General features: G+C 42.0%; 1 protein-coding gene across 2 annotated transcripts in view; it reads left to right on the top strand.

Moving 5' to 3' along the window:
• rragca (Ras-related GTP binding Ca) overlaps positions 1-19641 on the top strand; it is a 98706-nt gene that overhangs the window by 2575 nt on the left and 76490 nt on the right. Inside the window, exons 2-7 of one of the 2 annotated variants that reach the window (XR_011602331.1) lie at positions 1160-1363; positions 2413-2612; positions 5295-5409; positions 6655-6797; positions 7109-7257; positions 7686-8600. Coding sequence is in view for 1 of the 2 variants with exons in the window: in XM_070965756.1 (XP_070821857.1) it covers positions 1160-1363; positions 2413-2612; positions 5295-5409; positions 6655-6797; positions 7109-7257; positions 7686-7840 (966 nt within the window). In the remaining variant the exon portion in view is untranslated. Of the gene's footprint in view, positions 1-1159; positions 1364-2412; positions 2613-5294; positions 5410-6654; positions 6798-7108; positions 7258-7685; positions 9721-19641 lie in introns of those variants that run through there. The other variant, XM_070965756.1, reaches the window with a different exon arrangement.

Genomic DNA, 19641 nt, shown 5'->3' with positions numbered 1-19641 from the left:
CTGTTTCCCCTATAATCCACACATGCCGTCAAGTCTCAGATTAATGCTCTCCTTAAGCCTCCAGTATCTGCTGAAAAACATGTGATTTGGCTTTTCGCTGGTTCATTGGCCTGTGACCTCAGTGGGCCGAACACTGATTCAAAAGGGCAGCGGTGGAGAAAACACTCCAGGTCCTCCACCGCCGCCTGCTCCGACTTATTTTCTACGTGTTGCTGCATTCATTGGACCAAGACTGACTTGAACAACACATCACTTTACAGCTGCAGTCTTACTGTCTGCTGTTTGAAAGCACACAGCTGAAAAATGCTGAATGTCAAGTGACGTGTTGCGTCAGATGAGTGAGTCTGCGACATTTTTGCCCTTTTCCCTCTCGCTCTGCATGTGACGTCCGAATGATGCCTCCATGCTTGAATTATACCATAAGCCAAAATACAGAGCTGTCGAGATAATCTCTCTCGTGAAATCAATGTACAGATGTAATACAGGCAGTTTTGCAAGGTACAGCATATCACAGACAGTCAATAATGATACATTTGCTCTACCAGTAAATGCTTAGCATTTGTCTTACTTTTATGGGCAAATGAGATGAAAGAATGTGGAACAAAATCTTTACAGTCTGTCATTTAGCAAACATTGACACGAAGCAGAAGACAAGAGGGTTTACACTACAAGTACTCCACAGTATCTGTTCAGGTCTGTCACTCACTCTCGGGGTTGACAGGAAATTAGATCTCATAAATCGACTGACTTTTGTCTTTATGATAAAAACCATTAAATCCATTCCTCTTCAACAACTTGGCAGCGAAGAGGATTTCAAGTACATCAAAATGAGCCTCTTGGCTGTGAGCGTCAGATCGCTGCTGTGTGACTGGAGGTAGACGCCAAATACGTTTTGAAATAAATCACACAGTGACAAATTTTTTAAACCAAAATCAAAAATATCTAGTTAATATGTGAATTCAGTAATCAATATATTTCATAAAAATAGCCACAAGCGATGCAGATGCGTCTGTAATGGATCACAAAAGAATATATTGCAGTGTGCTGTAGTATTTCCATGCTGACTCTTTCTCCCACCTCTAACGTGTATTGCAGCACGTTGACATTTCCTCTAACTTGTGAACTGTCGACTTAAACATTCGCTCAACTCTGATTTCAGGTGGTGTTCCACAAAATGTCTCCCAATGAGACCTTGTTCTTGGAGAGCACCAACAAGATCTACAAGGACGACATCTCCAGCAGCTCTTTTGTCAACTTCCAGATTTGGGACTTCCCGGGTCAGGTGGACTTCTTCGACCCCACCTTCGACTACGAGATGATCTTCAGAGGAACCGGGGCTTTGATATTTGTCATCGACGCTCAGGTGAAGGACTGAAAAAGAGGGTTTAATTTGACATGGTCTTGAACACATGAAGTGATTGTGTTGTTTCACAGCAACACACAAAAAAAACATGTCATATTTCAAATATGCAGATTAAAATACAAAATCTGACAATATTCAGACCCATTTTCTCATATATTGTCCTTTTTTATCACGATGAAACTGCACTTACACGTGAAGTAAACCTTTGTAGCGTCACTGTTGTGAGCGACATTAGAAGCCCTCAGTGATGAACAGCCAGAGGAGCTACAATAAAAGACCAATTACATGCCATGGCTTTTATGCCAGCGCTATCCACATGACCCTAAGTGCTTTCAAAAAGTAATCTCAGCGACAACGTTAGCCACGGCTGATCTGATTGCAGGGTTTATTTGTACTCCAGGAGGTGCATCAGATTCAATTTGCTTCAGCAGTTGGTCACAGTGATATCTTGTTTTTGTTGTGCTGCTTTGGAAGACTGCGCGAGAGTACATTTCCTTATACCTGTTAGTCAATCAAATACTTTCAATAGGCAGGACGTCCTGATTTTCCTGTTCATTTTAATGACAGGATTCAGCTGTAGCATAGTTAGTGCAAACGCAGTTAGCCTTAAATCTGCCAAAAATATTTAATGTGGCCTTTTCAAGGCTCATCATGCAAAAAGTTAGCTCTCAAAAACAAGGAGAAGGCAGTTAAATGGGGCAAATATGACTTAAAACAAACAATTATCTGCCAACAGAACAGGAAGTTTTCACTTAAGTAGAAGTATCTCGTCTCAAAGAGATTTTTAAGTGTTCAAAGAAGCTCAGTTCTTTTGTTCTTAATTGATTTAACCTGCTGACTGGATAGCAGAAATATGGCTCATCAGTTATACTGTGATTATGTGCATAAACGTCAGAGAACGTAGTCACAGAAGGCAGTTATCAACGTGGACTGTAGGGTACTTGAAGATTTCGTTGTCGTTATGCATTTGTGGCCAGTTTTGTGATCCACCTTTTGAAAAGATGCTCATATTGTGTGTCTGTATTAACACGTCGCCTCCTTCCCCTCAGGATGATTACGTGGAGGCCCTCGGCCGGCTTCACCTCACCGTGTCGCGAGCCTACCGAGTCAATCCAGAGATCAACTTCGAGGTGTTCATCCACAAAGTGGACGGCCTGTCAGACGATCACAAGATCGAGACCCAGAGAGACATCCATCAGAGAGCCAATGACGATCTGGCGGACGCTAGCTTAGAAAAGCTGCATCTCAGGTACGTTTTGTCTGACATTTTATTCTTTTACTTTAACATCTGTACAGACCTGGAGAAGAGTTTAATCAACACGGTGCCACTGTGCTGATTTATCTCCAAAATTTCATCTTTTCATGCGCCAAGAAAAATTGCTGTGTGATCATTTACTTCTCAGACTGTCCAATGGGTTTTAAATCACTTGTTTATAGTAGAATTTTTATGAGCATGGTTTTGTTTGGACAGCAACAACTCGCAGTCACTGTCACAAAATCAAATTAACGTCCTGACTTAAGTGCTTATTGTTGTAATGCTGCCTCACACACCAGTAAGAATAGAAGAAAAACAGGCCATCAGAGCTGCACAGCACACGTGGTTTTCAGTGCTTACAGTCAGACTGGTGATTTAACTGAGTTTGATCAAAAATACACTCACAGCTCAGAAATGAGCTCAGCAGCAAACCAGAAACCTCAAATCCTCTCAAAAACATTGTTTACGGACTCGGAGTCTGCTTACTTAGCTCAGTAACCTCCACGCATCAGTACATGATGCTGCTGAATTCTGATCTATAATAAACATGAGAACGAGGACTGTGGACTGACGTCAGCCGTCGAACATTTTCTGGCTGCATCAAACTTCCTGAAATGGAGACTTCTGACACACACTGTGTGTTTAGTCCAGAACTTCTCATAACTCAGCTGAAGTTGTATGTGATGTTTTATCTGCATGCTCCAGCAGTTTGTCCCGGCTAGAATTTTTTTTCTGTCCATTTTTCATAATAAACGTAGCTCCTCTGATGTAGATGCCATAAAGCTGACAAAGGTTTGTGCTGGCTTCCCGCTGACTTTATGAAATGAAAAAAGAAAGTTGTTATGCATGCAAGGAAGTAGTTGGGTTGTTTGTAACCGTAGCTGCTAAGTTAGTTTTCTTATTCTCTCCGCGTTAATACATGTAGGGGTTAACCTAGAGTCCAGTCACACCTCCCACTGCCTCAGATTTGTGGTAAGCTTGAAAGTGAAAATAAGGCCGCATTCACAAACAGTGTCACAATTTTTTTTCTCCTGAGGAGTTATAATTTAATCACCGAGTTGAACTTTTTATCAGGATTTGACGTCATGTGATGGAAACCAATTAATAACTAGCTGTTGGGTACGTGGTTCAATATAGCCAAAACTGGAGGGCCCATACTGTAATTGAAATACGTTTTGAAGTTGTGTGTGTGACAGTAGTTCAACCTCAGAGATTTCAGTAGTGTTGTTGATGTGCAGCAGCCTGTGCCCTGCATGCGCTCCAGTGCTGCTGTGAGATTCCTCTTTGACCCACTAATGAAGAAACAGTCATATCAGAAGCTCCAAAGGTCTGACACTTCAGATGGAGAAAGAAGGCTGAAGCACAAAAATATGTTGTTTGGTTCGTGTTCCTTAATGTCACTGTGCTGTAGATCACAGGTTACTGCTGCAGGAGACTGATTGAAGGTTGTTTTCTGAGGAAAATATTAGCAATTTTACTGCAGTGATTACTTGATTAACAGCTTAGTTAACACACAGGAAGGTAAACTTCTTCTTCAGCATTGCTGTCATGAATTGAGCCATTCTTCAGGTCAAGTCTATGGTAATTATTTGCTTTTTACTTTGTAATTTGAATACCAATATTTTTAACTGATGATCAGTAAAAATAAAATGACCTACTGTATTTGCTGCTGATGGTTGTTCATCAAATAACTAAATCAGGCCATCAATAAAGGAATCAAAGAAGAGCTGAAAGAATGACAGGTTGGTCGATGGAAACAAAATTTTATCAGTCTAAAATGCCAAAAATTCACTGCTTCCATCCCTTAAAAATGAGAATTTTCCTCTTTTCTTTGGTCTGTCATAGTAAATTGAATATTTTGTGGATTTGGGATTCGTTGGTCAAACAAAACCAGCAGGATGACATCAATCTGAACAGTTGTGATGGTTCTGTTTTTGCTGTTTTATGACATTTCATGGACTACATAGATTTCTCAATAATGAAGTTGTTTGTTGCAACCCTAATCAAAATAATCAAAATAATCTTTAATTGTAGCTTTGGCTCGGTGAGTAGAGATGCTAAATGTGTTGTGTACAACATTAAACAAGCTGTCCTGGCTGATCCCGGCCAGCTCTGCAGCAGCTTTACCGTTGCTGTTTGGCCTCCGTTGGCACACGCTGCGCTGTGTTTTATGTGGGGTGAGACTGTTGTTTATTCCCGTTAGACAGCCAGAGCGGGCCTGGATATATGGAGGATCTGAGAAGGCGTTTTATTCCCCTCCCTCCCCGCCTTGTGGCTCTCTGCTGCTTTCTTCACTGTAATGCATTGTAAAGTTGAGCTCCTGCCAAGTGTATGCAGACAGTTCCATTTGGCTCAAGCCGCTGGCTTCTTCAGGGTCTGACCTTTTATTTATATACCTCAGCAGCCATAAGTCCATAAGTCGTGTGTGCCCAGTTTTGCCAGTCATGAGGCAGCTCTTCTGCAAACATTTAGTTTTTACCTCTGTTTTTATGTTTGAGTCGGGTTTAAATGCTTCAATTAACAACTCTTTTCCGCCGTTCAGTGTCTGCTTGTCATGTGATCTCGTGACCATCTGTATTTTTACCTGCTTTCATGTGTGTTTTGAGGAAGTGAAGCGTTTGCTGCGAGTAACTCTTTGCTCACTTCCTTTTTTTTTTTTTTTTAAATCTCATTCAGCTTTTACTTGACGAGTATTTACGACCACTCCATCTTTGAGGCCTTCAGCAAAGTGGTGCAGAAGCTCATCCCTCAGCTTCCCACTCTGGAGAACCTCCTAAATATCTTCATTTCTGTAAGTAAAGAACAGCCAACACTTTGTCAGCGAACCTTTTTGTAAGTTTGCCATCAGCCAGCGTGATTTATGTGTGACAGTGTGCATGATGTGAGTCACTGCCAGCCCAGATGCCACTGTAAAGAGACCAGTTCCTCCAATGCCCTTACAATCAAGGATTGTAAGGCTGCTCTTAAAGTTGGACAGGATTTCCAACCTGCACACCTCTCAGTGATACATTTAAAATCCATTTCCCAGATACCATGAAGTCATCTTGATATAGATGTTATATTTTATTTTCATTAAAGAAAAATACTTCAAAGAGCATTTAATTGACCTCGGTGCCGTCAGACTCTGCCTCAGAAACATCTTACAAGATTCCGCTCAGTTAATGGTGTCACACTTAATATCTGTTGGCACACGTCCTGTCGTGACTGGATGATAAGTAAAACACTGCATTTTGAAGCTTTGTGAAGTGAACTGAACCAAACTGAAGCCTAGGACTCCCCTCTGGGACTGCTCTTTGTCTTACAGGGGTGAGCAATAATATTCTCTCAGTGTATTTCCATTTATCAGTACACATGGTGAAATGTGCCAGAAGGTGGGTGAGTGTTCTTATGGAGCCCCTTAACCATCTTTAATAATTCCAAACATCATTTAGCGCTTGGTTTTATAGGAACTCTCCCACAACTTTAGTATGTGTATTGATAACACTCTGTTGAGAAATTGTTATACTCTGTCTTTAAGCATGCATACGCTCAGTAAAGCAGCTGCAGTGTGAACGAAATTGTTCACGTACTTGCCCATGTATCACGCATGTTACTGGAGGATACCACTAGAGGGCGCACCAGAGCATTTAAACTGTATAAAACTTAAAGATTTGCATGATGTACACAAATGTGGCAGCAACAACGACGCCATTGTAGATGATATGTAAGGCCTCTAAATCAAGCGTGTAGTAAAAGCAGCCTTAGTCTTCTGTGATTGAACGCGGAGGATCTTTGAGTTTTGGACTCTTGGCTGGACGAATGAAGTGATTTCGGTATGTCAGCTACAGGAAAATGTGGTTTCGTTATTCTGTGACATTTTGTAGAGCAATGGATTCATCAGGAGAATGATTTTCAGAGTGTTTGTCATCCTGACAGTCCTGCTGTCTTGATATCAACTGTAGCTGATCAGGCAGTAATACCCTGTCTCTTTAGTATCATACCTTCCTAACATTCCCCTCTTTCCTCTGTCTCTTCCTCTCTGTCTAATATCTGACAGAATTCAGGGATAGAGAAGGCCTTTCTGTTTGACGTGGTCAGTAAGATCTACATCGCCACAGACAGCTCTCCTGTAGACATGCAGTCCTACGAGCTGTGCTGTGATATGATCGACGTGGTCATCGACGTCTCTTGCATCTACGGGTGAGTGTGTGTGTTTATTCCATTATTTGCACATTAGAGATCAGAGTCGGGTTTCAGCTGCGCTTTCAGCTCTTCCTGTTGTTCAGTTGTATCTATAGACGAGATTTTGAATCAACTTTCTGTAGAAATCTACATGCTTGTGATTTCTTAAAAGATATGGAGTTCATCTATGTATTGTCGCTGAGGACGCTTTCACTGAAGCACAGCTTAATTATACATGTATCTGCTTAATTAATCCACATCCACATGCTGCAATTATTTTTGCACATTTCCCCCTGAACAATTACGGTGTTTTGTTGTGCCACAAACAGTCTGAGGGAGGACGGCAGCGGCAGTGCCTACGACAAGGAGTCCATGGCCATCATCAAGCTCAACAACACCACTGTGCTGTACCTGAAAGAGGTCACCAAGTTCCTGGCCCTTGTCTGCATCCTGCGAGAAGAGAGCTTTGAGCGCAAAGGTAAGCTGTCAGGGAAATCTGCGATCCCCTGGAGCTCATTTGGCTTAATTTGGCTACCAGCGATGTGGCCTTGAGTCGGTTTTCTTTCACGAGTGAAGGAAGTCAAAACAAGGGCACCTTTACAAGTCATGTGTTGTGGTTAAGTACATTGAATAGTCTTTGACATTCTTTTATTACTTTGAGCTTTTCTTGCAATGCATTGCAAATAGTAGTGAACATATTGACACTATGAGGTCACTAAATACATTAAATGTGCATTTTTTACAACTGTGGCCCTTTGATCTATGCGCTGAACCAAGCTGACTCCATTTCCACAACATAAGTACATTCAGCCTTTTGACAGATTCTCTGTGCAGATCTTTAACAAAGGATGTCATAATACATCATAACAGATCTAATCATGTGTTGTATCTTTCTGGCCTCCTAAGGATTAATAGACTACAACTTCCACTGTTTCCGGAAGGCCATCCATGAAGTATTTGAGGTGGGCGTTTCCACCCAGCGTCCAGCGGGCTCCCAGGCGGTGGGCTCGCCCTGCACCAAGGTCGTCGCACTGAACGGCACGCCGCGCAACACTGTCTAGACTCTGGCGCCAAATAAAAAACACAAAGAGGGTGGAGGAGAGGAAAGATGGGGGAGCCTGCAGAGGAGAGACTACTAAACTGAGGCTCACCGCCGCGCAAATCACAATCCCTTGCTCCCAGCACATAAAGTACTGTGAGACGGCTTGAGCCAAGAGTGTGTGAGGCAGCACTGGAGCACAGTGGGGTCAGGCTTCTCAAGCTGAGACGGAAGGGAAATTCAAGCATTCGTCTCCGGCGAACGCAAGGCACCGTGTTGGCTGCGAGGAAGTCAAGAGGGCAAAACTGCACCTGGACAGGAAAAGGCTCAGGATCTTTCTTTGGATTTCCTAAAGTGGTCAGAGGCTGTGATAATTCGCTGCTGGTCCCTCTAAATGAACAATGTGAGGAGGAGAAACAAACCCTTGTTGTGACCTCTTGCTATGGACAAACTGTGATGTCAGTTTTCAGGAATCTGTCTCGTGATGAACCCCCACCCCGACCACTTCTGTGCTGATTTAAAAAAAAAAAAAAAAAAAAAAAAAAGATGGTGGGCGTGAACTGCTCGTCCTAACCCACACACGTTCAGAGATGGCCTTACGTAGATAAAGCTTGTCTGCAGTGCAAGCTTTCTCTCACCACCACTCACCTCACCCTACCTGAATGCTGCCCAAAAGGTTTTTGTTAGCAGACTGAAAAGGGATTGTGCTGTCCATCTAAGGTGGTCTTGTGAGTGTATGTAGGTATATATGTATGTATGAGTGAGTGTGTGTGTGTGTGTGTGTGTGTGTGTGTGTGTGTGTGTGTGTGTGTGTGTGTGTGTGTGTGTGTGTGTGTGTGTGTTTGTGTTTGTGTTTGTGTTTGTGTGTGTGTGTGTCAATGAAAGGTTTTGATCAGATTCCAGACTGGGCCCTTTGTCTGTACTGTTGTAGGACCTTAAGCGTATATGTCCTTCTACTCAATAACAGCAGCTTAGCATAATAAACTCTTTTCAATCAGTGAAATTAACTTTTCTGTCTGTGCTCCACTGAAAATCAAACTTTTGATTGACTTTATGGTGGGTTGTAAAACAGGCTTGGCTGGGAATTTGGAAATGGTCTTTGCAAAAGCACTGCCACAATGATTCAATGATTCAGAGATGATAAAATGAGGAAAATATGTCATGGTTTAAAGCCTATTTGCTCCCATTTCAGAAGGAAATGGATTAGGTCTGGTTGAGTTGCAGGACTGATGGAGAGGTTAACACTCCATAACGGCTGTCCAAGACATTCTGGGTGATGATGATATGAACTGGTTGAAATTTGCATGTTTTTCCACCTGCAGTTTAAGTCCTGCCAGAAATTATTAACCCATGTTTGTACGCAGTTTGGCTCACTTCAGCAGGATTCACAAGAACAAAATGGACCCATTCCAAGCATGCATACATCAGTGTGTTGTCAATTTGTATTGTTCTCAACCATAACACTGCTCAATGTATTCAGAGGTGAGAAAATTAAACTAACTGAGAAAATTAAACTGATACAGGAGGAGAAAAATAAGACCAAATTTCATTACTTTTGCCATTACAATGACACATGCCTGCATTTTCTGTTTGTTTATATGAGGGGTGACGTGGGAACTCTGGCTGCACCTAAAGACCCGGAACCTGTCTCAAGAAGCAGGATGAACATGTGATCTCGGTCACTTTGCTGAGTCAAACGTCAAGTGTTCCAGATTTGAAGGCGTCGACTCGGCAAAGTTACTCCTGTAACTCGGTGAACTTGCCTCCTGAGACAGGCCCAAGATCTTCTCAACCTAGTCATTATCACTTGAAAATAAACACTTGCACATCAGAACTGTGATGGATGATTGATTTGGTGTATTGTGATGCTATACTATGTGAAATAAAAGGAAATTTACATTTTGTTTTTGTCAGTGTATCGACCCCACAGCGTATACAGCGTGGATATATTTTAAAAACCTCTTGAGTGAAGAGAATCGGTGCTCCTCAACAGCCCATTTAATCCAAACCGGCATGCAAACAGAAGATGGCGCTGCAGGACTACTCCAGTGTTCCCCTACAGCGTATTGTTATTCAGTGTCGCCCTTTCTCCAGGCCCAATAACTGTTGTCACACTTGTTAAATTTACAGTAAGCATGCATCTTTTGCTGAACCCGTATTGTGAATTATACAGCTCATTAAAGTCTGACTATAAATGTCAGCAGAACGTCACCACACTGAGCCCTGAGACGTCTAAGCAGCCTGCAGTATGAGCATATCAGAGTAAATTTGATTATTCAGTATCAATGAAACATCTAATTTTTAGAAAAAGTTCAGATCATCTCTATAATTTCTATGTGTTAACAGTCTAAAAAACCATTTTAACTTTTGCTAAAATGCTCAAATATTTTCAGTGATTCTCTAATATGAAACTAAAGATGGTTAATTGTCAGTTTTCTTGAGTTGGCTGTTGTTCGTGTGGCGTTATAATGAGAGAGAAGGGGGAGGGGGAAAAACTCCTCTCGCTGGTTTAGTGCATATAAAAACAACTCGCTGAATAGCTTCGCCATGCAAGTTATTCACCAGTTAAGTTAAATAAGCCTCACAGCTACTGTCACGACCCATTATGTGGGGAGTAGGCGAGACAGCTAAACACCACTTCCACACAATTTAGATGCAATAAAACACTGACAGCTTTTTTATCCACTTCATTAAGCCAGTAATTTCTTATAAAAATCTCCTGCATTAATCCTGGCCATGGTTTCCCTGCGGTTCCTTAAGCTCTCCTCCAACCTTAGCCGCCTTGCTTTGATGCTTACTCAAATAGGCGCTAATTTGAGATAAATTATGCATCCGCATGTAGCCTACCCATGCCAAGGAATATAAAGTGTGACACTCGGAAAGATGGTGAATTAAAGCAAAGTGTGATATCTCGACGGCCTAATGGCAGATAGGTTAGGCCTGTCTGCCTGATGCTTTGTTGATCTGCAAGTCACTTCATATTCAGATAAGGGGAGAGGTCATGTTTATGATGTTTTGAAGGTCGTTTGGAGCACGGAGCTGTTTTTGTTAGACCTCAGGGTGGCAACAGAGCCTGTGATGGACTTAGCCTTTTAATGAAGTCACTCAAAAACCACTCTACTGTCATCTTTATTGGCCTTTTAAAATTGATAAAACAAGATAAACAAGTCAGATTTGATTGATCCCATGCAGGGAAGATCAAGTCTCACAGCGGCAGAGGCGCAAGAACAGATGCATAGATAAGTAAGTTTAAAAAAACAGAGTGCTATATACTTTATGAACAGGTACTACGTGCATGTGAAGCATGAAATTTGGTAAAAGGTACAAAATATACACCAATATAAATAATAACTATTAAGTGTGTTGAGACAAACAGTTCACAAAGAAAGTGAAGAGGCAGTGAAGTCGCAATGAAAAGAAAAATGCAAAAATTACCCTTGAGGGAATGAAATTCGGTGTCTGCGGGTATCAGTGTTACTAGCTTAAAAAGCAGTTATTGCACTTGTATCAGCAAAAAAACCAAGTGTGTCATATTTTGTACGAGTCAGTTCAGCTATAATAAAATCACAGCAGCAACCTTTACTGAGTTTGAAGTGATTTAAATAACAATAACACATTAAAATGTCCAATATGAGTCGAGTGAAATTCAAATCCAGAAATTGGTCAAATCATAACTCAATATGAACTATATGGACTTCCAGTGCACCTGGATCATCTAATATCCCCTCAGTGACGTAACATGCTCTCTAGATGGGGCTGTTGTCTGTTGTTTCAGCTGTGGTCCCTCGCTCTTCCTCCCTCGGTGTTTCTGCCTCACAGTGCAGGCAACATGGAGATCAACATCACATACAGAGTCCTCCCAGATAGAGAGAGACTGAAGAGAAGTTGAAGAAGCAAGAGAGAGAGAGAGAGAGAGAGAGAGAGAGAGAGAGAGAGAGAGAGAGCTGCATGATGTACAACTGTAATTTGGCAGCGTAGCAGCTGCTGAAATTGCCTTGCTTTATCAAAGGCAACGCTGCTTCGCCCCCTGTCCCTAATAAGGAAGCTTAACCAATAATGAAATAACGCGAGCAGAACATACTTTTGCCTGTGATGTCACGCTCACTTCCGCACGCCGGTCCTCCCTTCATCTTAGATGTCTTAGTATCATTACAACAATGATATTGCCATTGCGTTCTTAATAAAACTCAGTCAGCGGCGTACTATCTCCCATCTTTACATTTTATTAGCCATGCTTATGAGGGACGGGGGGAAGATGATGTGACTAAGTGAGACGTCTCAGAGAGGTGACAGATGTAATACAGACTTCATTTGTTAAACTGTAAGGTAATGCAGCTCCAGTGAGTGTAATTACGCTGCATGGACAAGGGAAGTTGGTGCTAAGATGGACAGTTTACAGACTGCCTGATGATGAAGTTTCCTGTCGTTGATGAGAGGTCATAATGCACTGATATCCACTGAGTTTATGGTACAAGTCTGTTGTCATATGCACAACTTTTAAATCTCAAAATGCAAACACCCAGTAAAATGTCAAAGCTGTAAAACTTACGTAATAGTAGATTTACAGTATCAGTCTGGACATTCAAATTTAGCTGGAACTTGGACAGCCTTGAAAACAAATGATGAGGCATTGTGTGCCAAACCTCTTTGTGTTCTTGATGTTTTTTGTGTGTCTGTCGGGCACGAGCAGACACATTTCTTTTTCTTACCCCCCTCCTGTTAAAATATTGCTTTTCATCGGACTGAACTCGCATGAAGCCCAAGTGAAGCCTGTTAGATCTGATGGGATCAGTCAATTTACAGAAAAGTCACTGCTGACTATCAATTAATGGTTTAAGTCATTTTTAAGCGTTCAGTGAATACCAAACGTTCACGCCTTCCAGCTTGTCAGTTGCTATAATTTGCTGCTCATGTAATAATAAACTGAGCATCTTTGGATTTCTGATTGCTGGCAGGAAAAAAGTTTTTCTTGGTGTGTGGGAAATTATGTTGGCCGTTACTATTTTCACTATTTTCTTAAATCCAATGGCCCAAATGAGTCATTAATTAATTGAGAAGATCATGATCAGATTAATGATTAGTTATAATGAAATAATTGTTAGTCACAGCTCTAAAGTTTATCTGCGATGAAAAGTTTAAATACCTGTGTTGGAAAACTCTGGAGCAAGAAAGTACTGAATTTCAAGAGATATTGAGGCTTCAAATATAAAATATGTAGCCTTCAAAATCTCACTTTTAAAAGAATCTTTCCACATTTTCCACTAAAGCTAACACACTAAGAGACCTACTTTAAGGCTTCTGTTGCTATTGAGTCTAATCTATTATGAAACCAAAACACACCTGCCGTGTTCTCCATTTTAAATTCACACCTTTCCTGTTTACCAAACTGATCAACGAGCCTTAACCTGCAGCAGTGGGAGGAGCTGGAGAAGGGCAGGAGAGGCAAGGATAACAGAAGTGGGAGTTAGAGGAAGGGACAGGCGTCTCCTGCATTTTCTCGGTCAGGCAGCAGAGCGTGGAGCGGAGGGGCCAGCGGGCCAGCAGCCAGCTAATGGGGACCAGCAGTGAGCAGGGGCCGGGGACAGCGCTGACAAAAGGAGCAGCGACAGATGCCATTATCTCAGACTCATGCAGATACAATGGAGCTGGACGACACAGGCCCTGACACTGACAGACGTGTATGAGTGTGTGTGTGTGTGGAGGGCCTGTGTGGGCTAAGAGAAGGAGCATGTGTGTGTACACTGTGAGGTTAATGGAACACGATAGAGGAGAAGTGGATTATCCTGGAGACTACAATTTCTTGGTTTCACTTGTCTGAGCTCCTCTTCACCCCATGCATGCATGCGTGCATATGTGCGTATGCAATTTGAGTGTCTATTTGGCCACAGCCTACATGACCCTGTCTTGTTACTGTGAGACAGCTAGATCAGTCACCCATCACTTGCTTAGAATTCAGGGGCATCGTGAAAAGCACATCACATTCGGCCCCAGATTTCACTGGGTGCTACTCTTGACCTTAAAATATGCAGCATTCACTACACCCAAGGATGTTCTGGTCATTTGGAGAACCAAAAACGTGTCAGGGTGGAGTTTTGGAGGGGGGATACGAGGGGGATATGGCGATGCGTTTAGCAGGATTGGCAAAGGCAGAGCAGGGCTGTTAAGCAGCAGTTTTTTGGGGGGATAAGAAATGTGAGCTTTAGCCAGTGTAGTGCGGTGACATGGGACAGCGTTATTGACTGTGGCGGCGCATGCTGACAGTGGATTGTCAGCCCCTGCAGTCATTTGCCAGACTGAACGAATGCAGGGATCAGAGTTTTTGGAGCTTAGAGAACGAGAGAGAAAAGATGAAGAAAGTGAGAAAGAGAGGACTGGCAAGAAAAAAAACGGGAGAGAGCAAAAACTGGCAGCCATACAAACGCTTGAATATACACATAACACACACACAGACACACACTGAGCATGTGGACGCCCCGCTGAGTGTCTGACACTGATGCTGCCAGACTAATCAGGGTACTTTCTCTCTCTCAGTTGCTCATTAGTGTTGGAGGAGAAACCAGACAGTTGTGACGTTGGACTGACGTTGAGTCTTGCTGTTGTACCCGTGTTCGGTATGAGAGGCTCGAGTTTTGAGTTTAGTGTCAAGTCCTAGTTTTTATGGCGCTCGAAACAGGTCAGCGTCCCACTTCTGATGGTTCCTCACATGACATGAGTAACAGTCTTGTTGTCTTTGTTGTATTTATGTCAAAAACACATGGACGGGGACATAAGGATTCAATATGGATGCTAAAGATTGGCAGAAGTCCTCACTGTAGCAACGGTCACCTGTCAAGACCAGTTAAGAATAAAACGTTTGTGCTGATTTTGATCAAACTTTGTTTAAGTTTCTAAGCCAGTTTGGATGCAGGCCTGGAGTTTGCTGCCAACCTAAAGAAAAGGATGAACTTATTCCACTTTTCAAAGTGGAAGGAAAACTAATAACTTCTTGATTTTTGTAACCTGCCATTTTTCCCCCCATTTCCTCCAGAAAATATTCTGAACAGAGGACTCATGATCACATAAATGCCTGACCTTCACCATGGACCATTTCATTCATCATGACAAACAAGATATGCAAACCAGGCTTTGCATTTTGGTCGCGATAACTGTCTGCTGCTGGGTCATAGAGGCAGGGATACCCAGATACAGCGAGGACTAAACTTTCCTCCATCTCGCTTTCAATTTCAACTCTGCTAAGCAAAGAAAAAAGGTCTGCAGAGTAAGTTGCGTGTTGGTCCACCAAGAACAACCAGTGCTCTTTGTCATAAATTCTACAAGCCTCTCAAGCTCTACAGGAGAGATGAAAAACTATTCTTCTAAAACATATTTCCACTTTTGACGTTTGGGCCAAAGCATATAATTCACATAATTTCCATTCTCATCAAACCATGCAGTGGAAGCATTTGTTGTTTCTCAACTCAATTTATTCAGGTTTTTCTTTTCATTTCTCCCCGTCTGCGCTGTATGTCTCTGTCAGGGACTGAGATCTCGACTCTTGTACCTTTTTGGTCAAAAAAACATTAAAAAATCTTCCCATTTTTTCAGGAGAGGCTTTAATTCCACGAGTACAAGAGGGGTCAACAACTGAGCCAATAATGCTGAAAAGGACCCTAGACAGTTCTTCAAAATGAAATTTGAGAAAAACCTGCTCTTCCATCCCTAACCAGTTCATTATATTCCAGCAGTAAGTCCTTCACAACACTGTAGGACACACAGACTTTATTAGCCTTTCCATTAATGCTTGTTTTTTTTATGTTTTCTCTTTACAGCCCAGGCATGTCCTTTAGCCATGCAAGTTTTATTTTTCTTGATTTGTTGTTCCTAAAGGGAGCTAGAGCAGCACAAAGAATACTGAAGCAGCTGCTATTAAAACAATAAACAGGCTCTTTGGTGTTGAACAGCGCTAGGCAGTAGACTGCTGTAGTAATAGCTGTCAAAAAGGCCTCTGAGAATTTTGGGGCAGAAGTGGACTTAAAGATGATGGAGTGGACTTGTGTAAAGGGACTGAGGGGGGTTGTAATGCAGCAGAACATTAGAAACAATGATCCACGGGTCACAAATAATCCTCAGGTCCTATAAACATAAAATTAAGGATTTGTGCTTGAAATATAATACCTACAAAAATATACATGCACTCAATAAAACAGCAGTGGGAGAAGAAGCGCTGATATCCTTTAAGTAAAAGTACCAGTACAGCAGATTAAAATGATCCATTACAAGTAAAAATCCTGCGTTCCAAATATAACTTAATTAGAAGGAAATTAGCTCAGCAAAATCTCAAATGCAGTCATTAAACAGAAAAATGGCCCTTGTGACTCTTTGGGCCTTGAGCGAGTAACAGGTCCTCAAAATTTAAGGACAAATATATCAATTTTTTTTTTTTAACCGGCCTTTGGAACAACTCATAGAAACGCTTTCTGACTTTGACCTGCTGGACAGGCGACAGACATGGATACTAAAATGAAAAGAAAGTTTGCCTCGTGTACATCTGGACATCAGTGGACCTTAGAGGTGATAGATAATGAAAGTAGTCAGATATTGTAAACTGCAGAGCTGCCAATCATCATTTCAAGTGTGGACATGAGCTTGGAAGTGAGAGGTCAGGGGATCATGTTTCATATTTATGCATTATATGCGCACCCTCATGCCTGGGTGCTTATTTGTTTCCCTAAAAAACTTTGGAAAGTTGGGTATAATTTCCTTCTTTCCTCCATCCCTTCCTTCCTTCCTTCCTTCCTTCCTTCCTTCCTTCCTTCCTTCCTTCCTTCTTCGTTCCCTCTTTCCTTCCATGCTTCCTTCCTCTTTACCCCTCAATCTGGTAGTCATGCTAATGATCCTGCTGTCTGCCCTGGCAGTTTCTCATAGCACAACTTATCAGCACAGAACAGGAGTATATTTTTAAACTCTGCTGCAACCCCTCTCCCTCTCTTGCACATACATACACGTTTGCATGCATACACTCTGTTACTATTCAGTCGACCTGCTAGGAACCTGTGCTGAGGTCCAGATTGGAAATGTGATGTCTGCTAATGCATTCAGAACAGAGGTGAGGCCGGTCCTTTCCTTTTCTGTGAGCCAACAGTGGGAACACCAGCCCCAATACGGTACGCTAGAAAGGCGAGCACATTACAGTGGCTGAGTAATGAGAACCATGGAGCTCCAAGTCATTCCCACATTCACACACACACACAGATACACGCACAGGCTGGTCTGTGGGAGTGTGTGAAGCAGCGTAAGACTCCAACAGAGTACTACCAGCACTATGCTCTCGTGATGGTGATGCTGTGTGAAGTGCAGAGCTGTTCGACACAGACTCCAGCTGCTGCTGCCCTGTATTCAAATGGCACCACAAGACACCAGCACATCATCTCTTGGTTCTTATTAGACTCAGCCTCTCACTCTTTTTGTCTCTATCTTTTTATTCACCCAAAAGTCTCTCAACTCTCTACACCCGCGGCATCCCACTTTTACTTTGCTTGCTTGCTCTCCTCTACTTGTCTTGTGTGCTGTGCTCTTGTGACTGTTAGGCATCAATTTGTGGCACATCACAAGAGGAATAAAAGAAGATGCGTGTGGAGAAAAGTTTAAAAGCATTCTTAATTTATTTGCTGACAGCATTCAAAGGGACATCTGGGAATTATAGTGCTTTATCTGCTGTATTTTTTTAATCTTTTATTTCACACTGATTTCTACTTGAAAGACTGTGAATGGGATCAGTCAGGCTATGTGCATATCCACCTATCGAATCCAATATAGTAGGTTAGCATGTGTATTTCTGCATGTGTATACATGCCAGTGAGTAGGTGTTCTGTGACAGCAAACATTTTCAGAAAACATAATGGAGAGTTGAGAAGAGAGCGACTGCGTCCCGCAGCTGTATCTGCCTGTTGGCCAGCAATGTGTAAGATGGATGGAAGGATGCTGATGCAGAATGGTTTATCTGATAATAAAGAGAGAGCTTTTAAAGAAGACTGAGAGGGAGCTGAGTGTCACAGGATTTTAGATTTAAGGATATGCATTGCATTCAACGCAAGATGCACTTGCGCATCCCAGAAAGAGATGAAAAAAAGTATACATCTCTTGCATGTACACTCATCAGATGCACCTTCCAGTCAACAAAAACAGCAAACAATGCTGTCTATAAAGCATGAGCATATGCAGCTACGGTGCAGTTGCTTCTCATCTAAAGGTCAGAAAGAACAAGAGCAATCATTTAGATGTTATGTAAATGTAATGGTGAGGTTTACTGTTTGGTCACACACATTAAGTGAAAAAAGGACAAGGGTGGACATGTCCAGAGTTCTTTACGGGATACATACTGAAAGGAAGAAAGAAAAAACAAAACAAAACAAAACAAAACAAAACAAAACAAAACAAAACAAAACAAAACAAAACAAAACAAAACATATGTGTGTGCATGTATATGTGTATATATTTCTGTATACACCCATATATTTTTTGTTTTTATTGTATTGTATTGTATTGTATTGTATTGTATTGTATTGTATTGTATATTGATGCCACTGTAAGCTTGAATTATGGGTAGAAATCACCGCGACCGTGTTTGAACACTTAATTTCACTAGAAGCATCACGAGGAACTAACGGTTTTCCCTCTTGCCTGCTGAAGGATGCGCATGCGCCATCTTGAATCCAACCACAGTGTTCACCTGCGCGCCACCTGTTGTCCGAAGTTTCATTTTGGACAGCTATCATGGACGACAGACCAGCATGTGGGTTAGCTAATGCTAATTATTTCCGTGCGCTAATTTCGCTGCTAATTAGCATAGATAAAAGTCGACCCAGAGCTAGCTAAATCTTGCTAGCTAGCCAAAGAGCAGTTAGCATGGTTACCTTCTTATCTAAGCTAACATTGTCTATCACTCGGTGGCCCACTGTCAGTGAAGAGGAACTCAATCAAATTGATCTATAAGGAGGCCATGGAGGCCACAGGATGCATCTTTGGTAAGTAGCTTCAAATGGGTTCACTGGTTGCTGGGTTTGACTGTTTTTTTTTTCATGGCTTCCTGGGACTCTAGCATAGAGGAAAGCCATTGTCAATGTTATTAGTAATAATACCTGTGTTTCTCTGACTCTGCCATGAAAAGGGCCTTTTGTGAAAGGCTGGCTAATCATATGCCTGTGTTTTATAGATATATTGAAGTGGATTTTAATTGCATTTGAGATAGCTGAGATAGCCGGGGTCTTGCCGGTGTTTGTATTGAGTTGTAGCATTGTCTGCATGGGAGGCCTGCTTTCTTCCCCCAGTTCAAAGACTGGTAGGTTAGACTAAGGCGCAGCAGCTCTCAGTTTCCAGTATGTGTACCTGAAATTGTGAATGGTTGTTTGAACGAATCAGCCCTGTGGTAGACTGGTGGTCTGTCCTGCCCAGTATGAGCTGGAATAGTGTCCAGCCCCTGCTGCCCTGCACAGAGTGAGTGCGTATAGATATTGGATAAATGGGTGGATGAATCTGATGTTAGATGTTCCTTTGGCTGTAATGAACTGTTCAATGGCAGGACGGCTTGCTTTTAGTTGGACCAAATTAACTCTGGGTTCTATATGGAGAGAAATATGATATTCCTTGGCTTCATCTGTTATTGTATTTGTGTGAGCTCATTGCATGAATTTTGGTGCTCATAATGAGCCTTCCAAATGATTTTAAAATGACAGCGATGCTGAATGAAAGTTCTGCTGTCACTTGCTGTGCCTGATATAGTGCCAATATAGATGGTTTTAATGAAGGCACTTCACAATAAGAGGAAAAATTGAAATGTCTATTATT

Source organism: Chaetodon trifascialis, chromosome 7 (genome assembly GCF_039877785.1).
Source record: "Chaetodon trifascialis isolate fChaTrf1 chromosome 7, fChaTrf1.hap1, whole genome shotgun sequence".
NCBI classification, from domain to species: domain Eukaryota; kingdom Metazoa; phylum Chordata; class Actinopteri; order Chaetodontiformes; family Chaetodontidae; genus Chaetodon; species Chaetodon trifascialis.
Note: the sequence above shows the minus strand (reverse complement) of the source record. Positions and strands in the feature narration are given on the sequence as shown.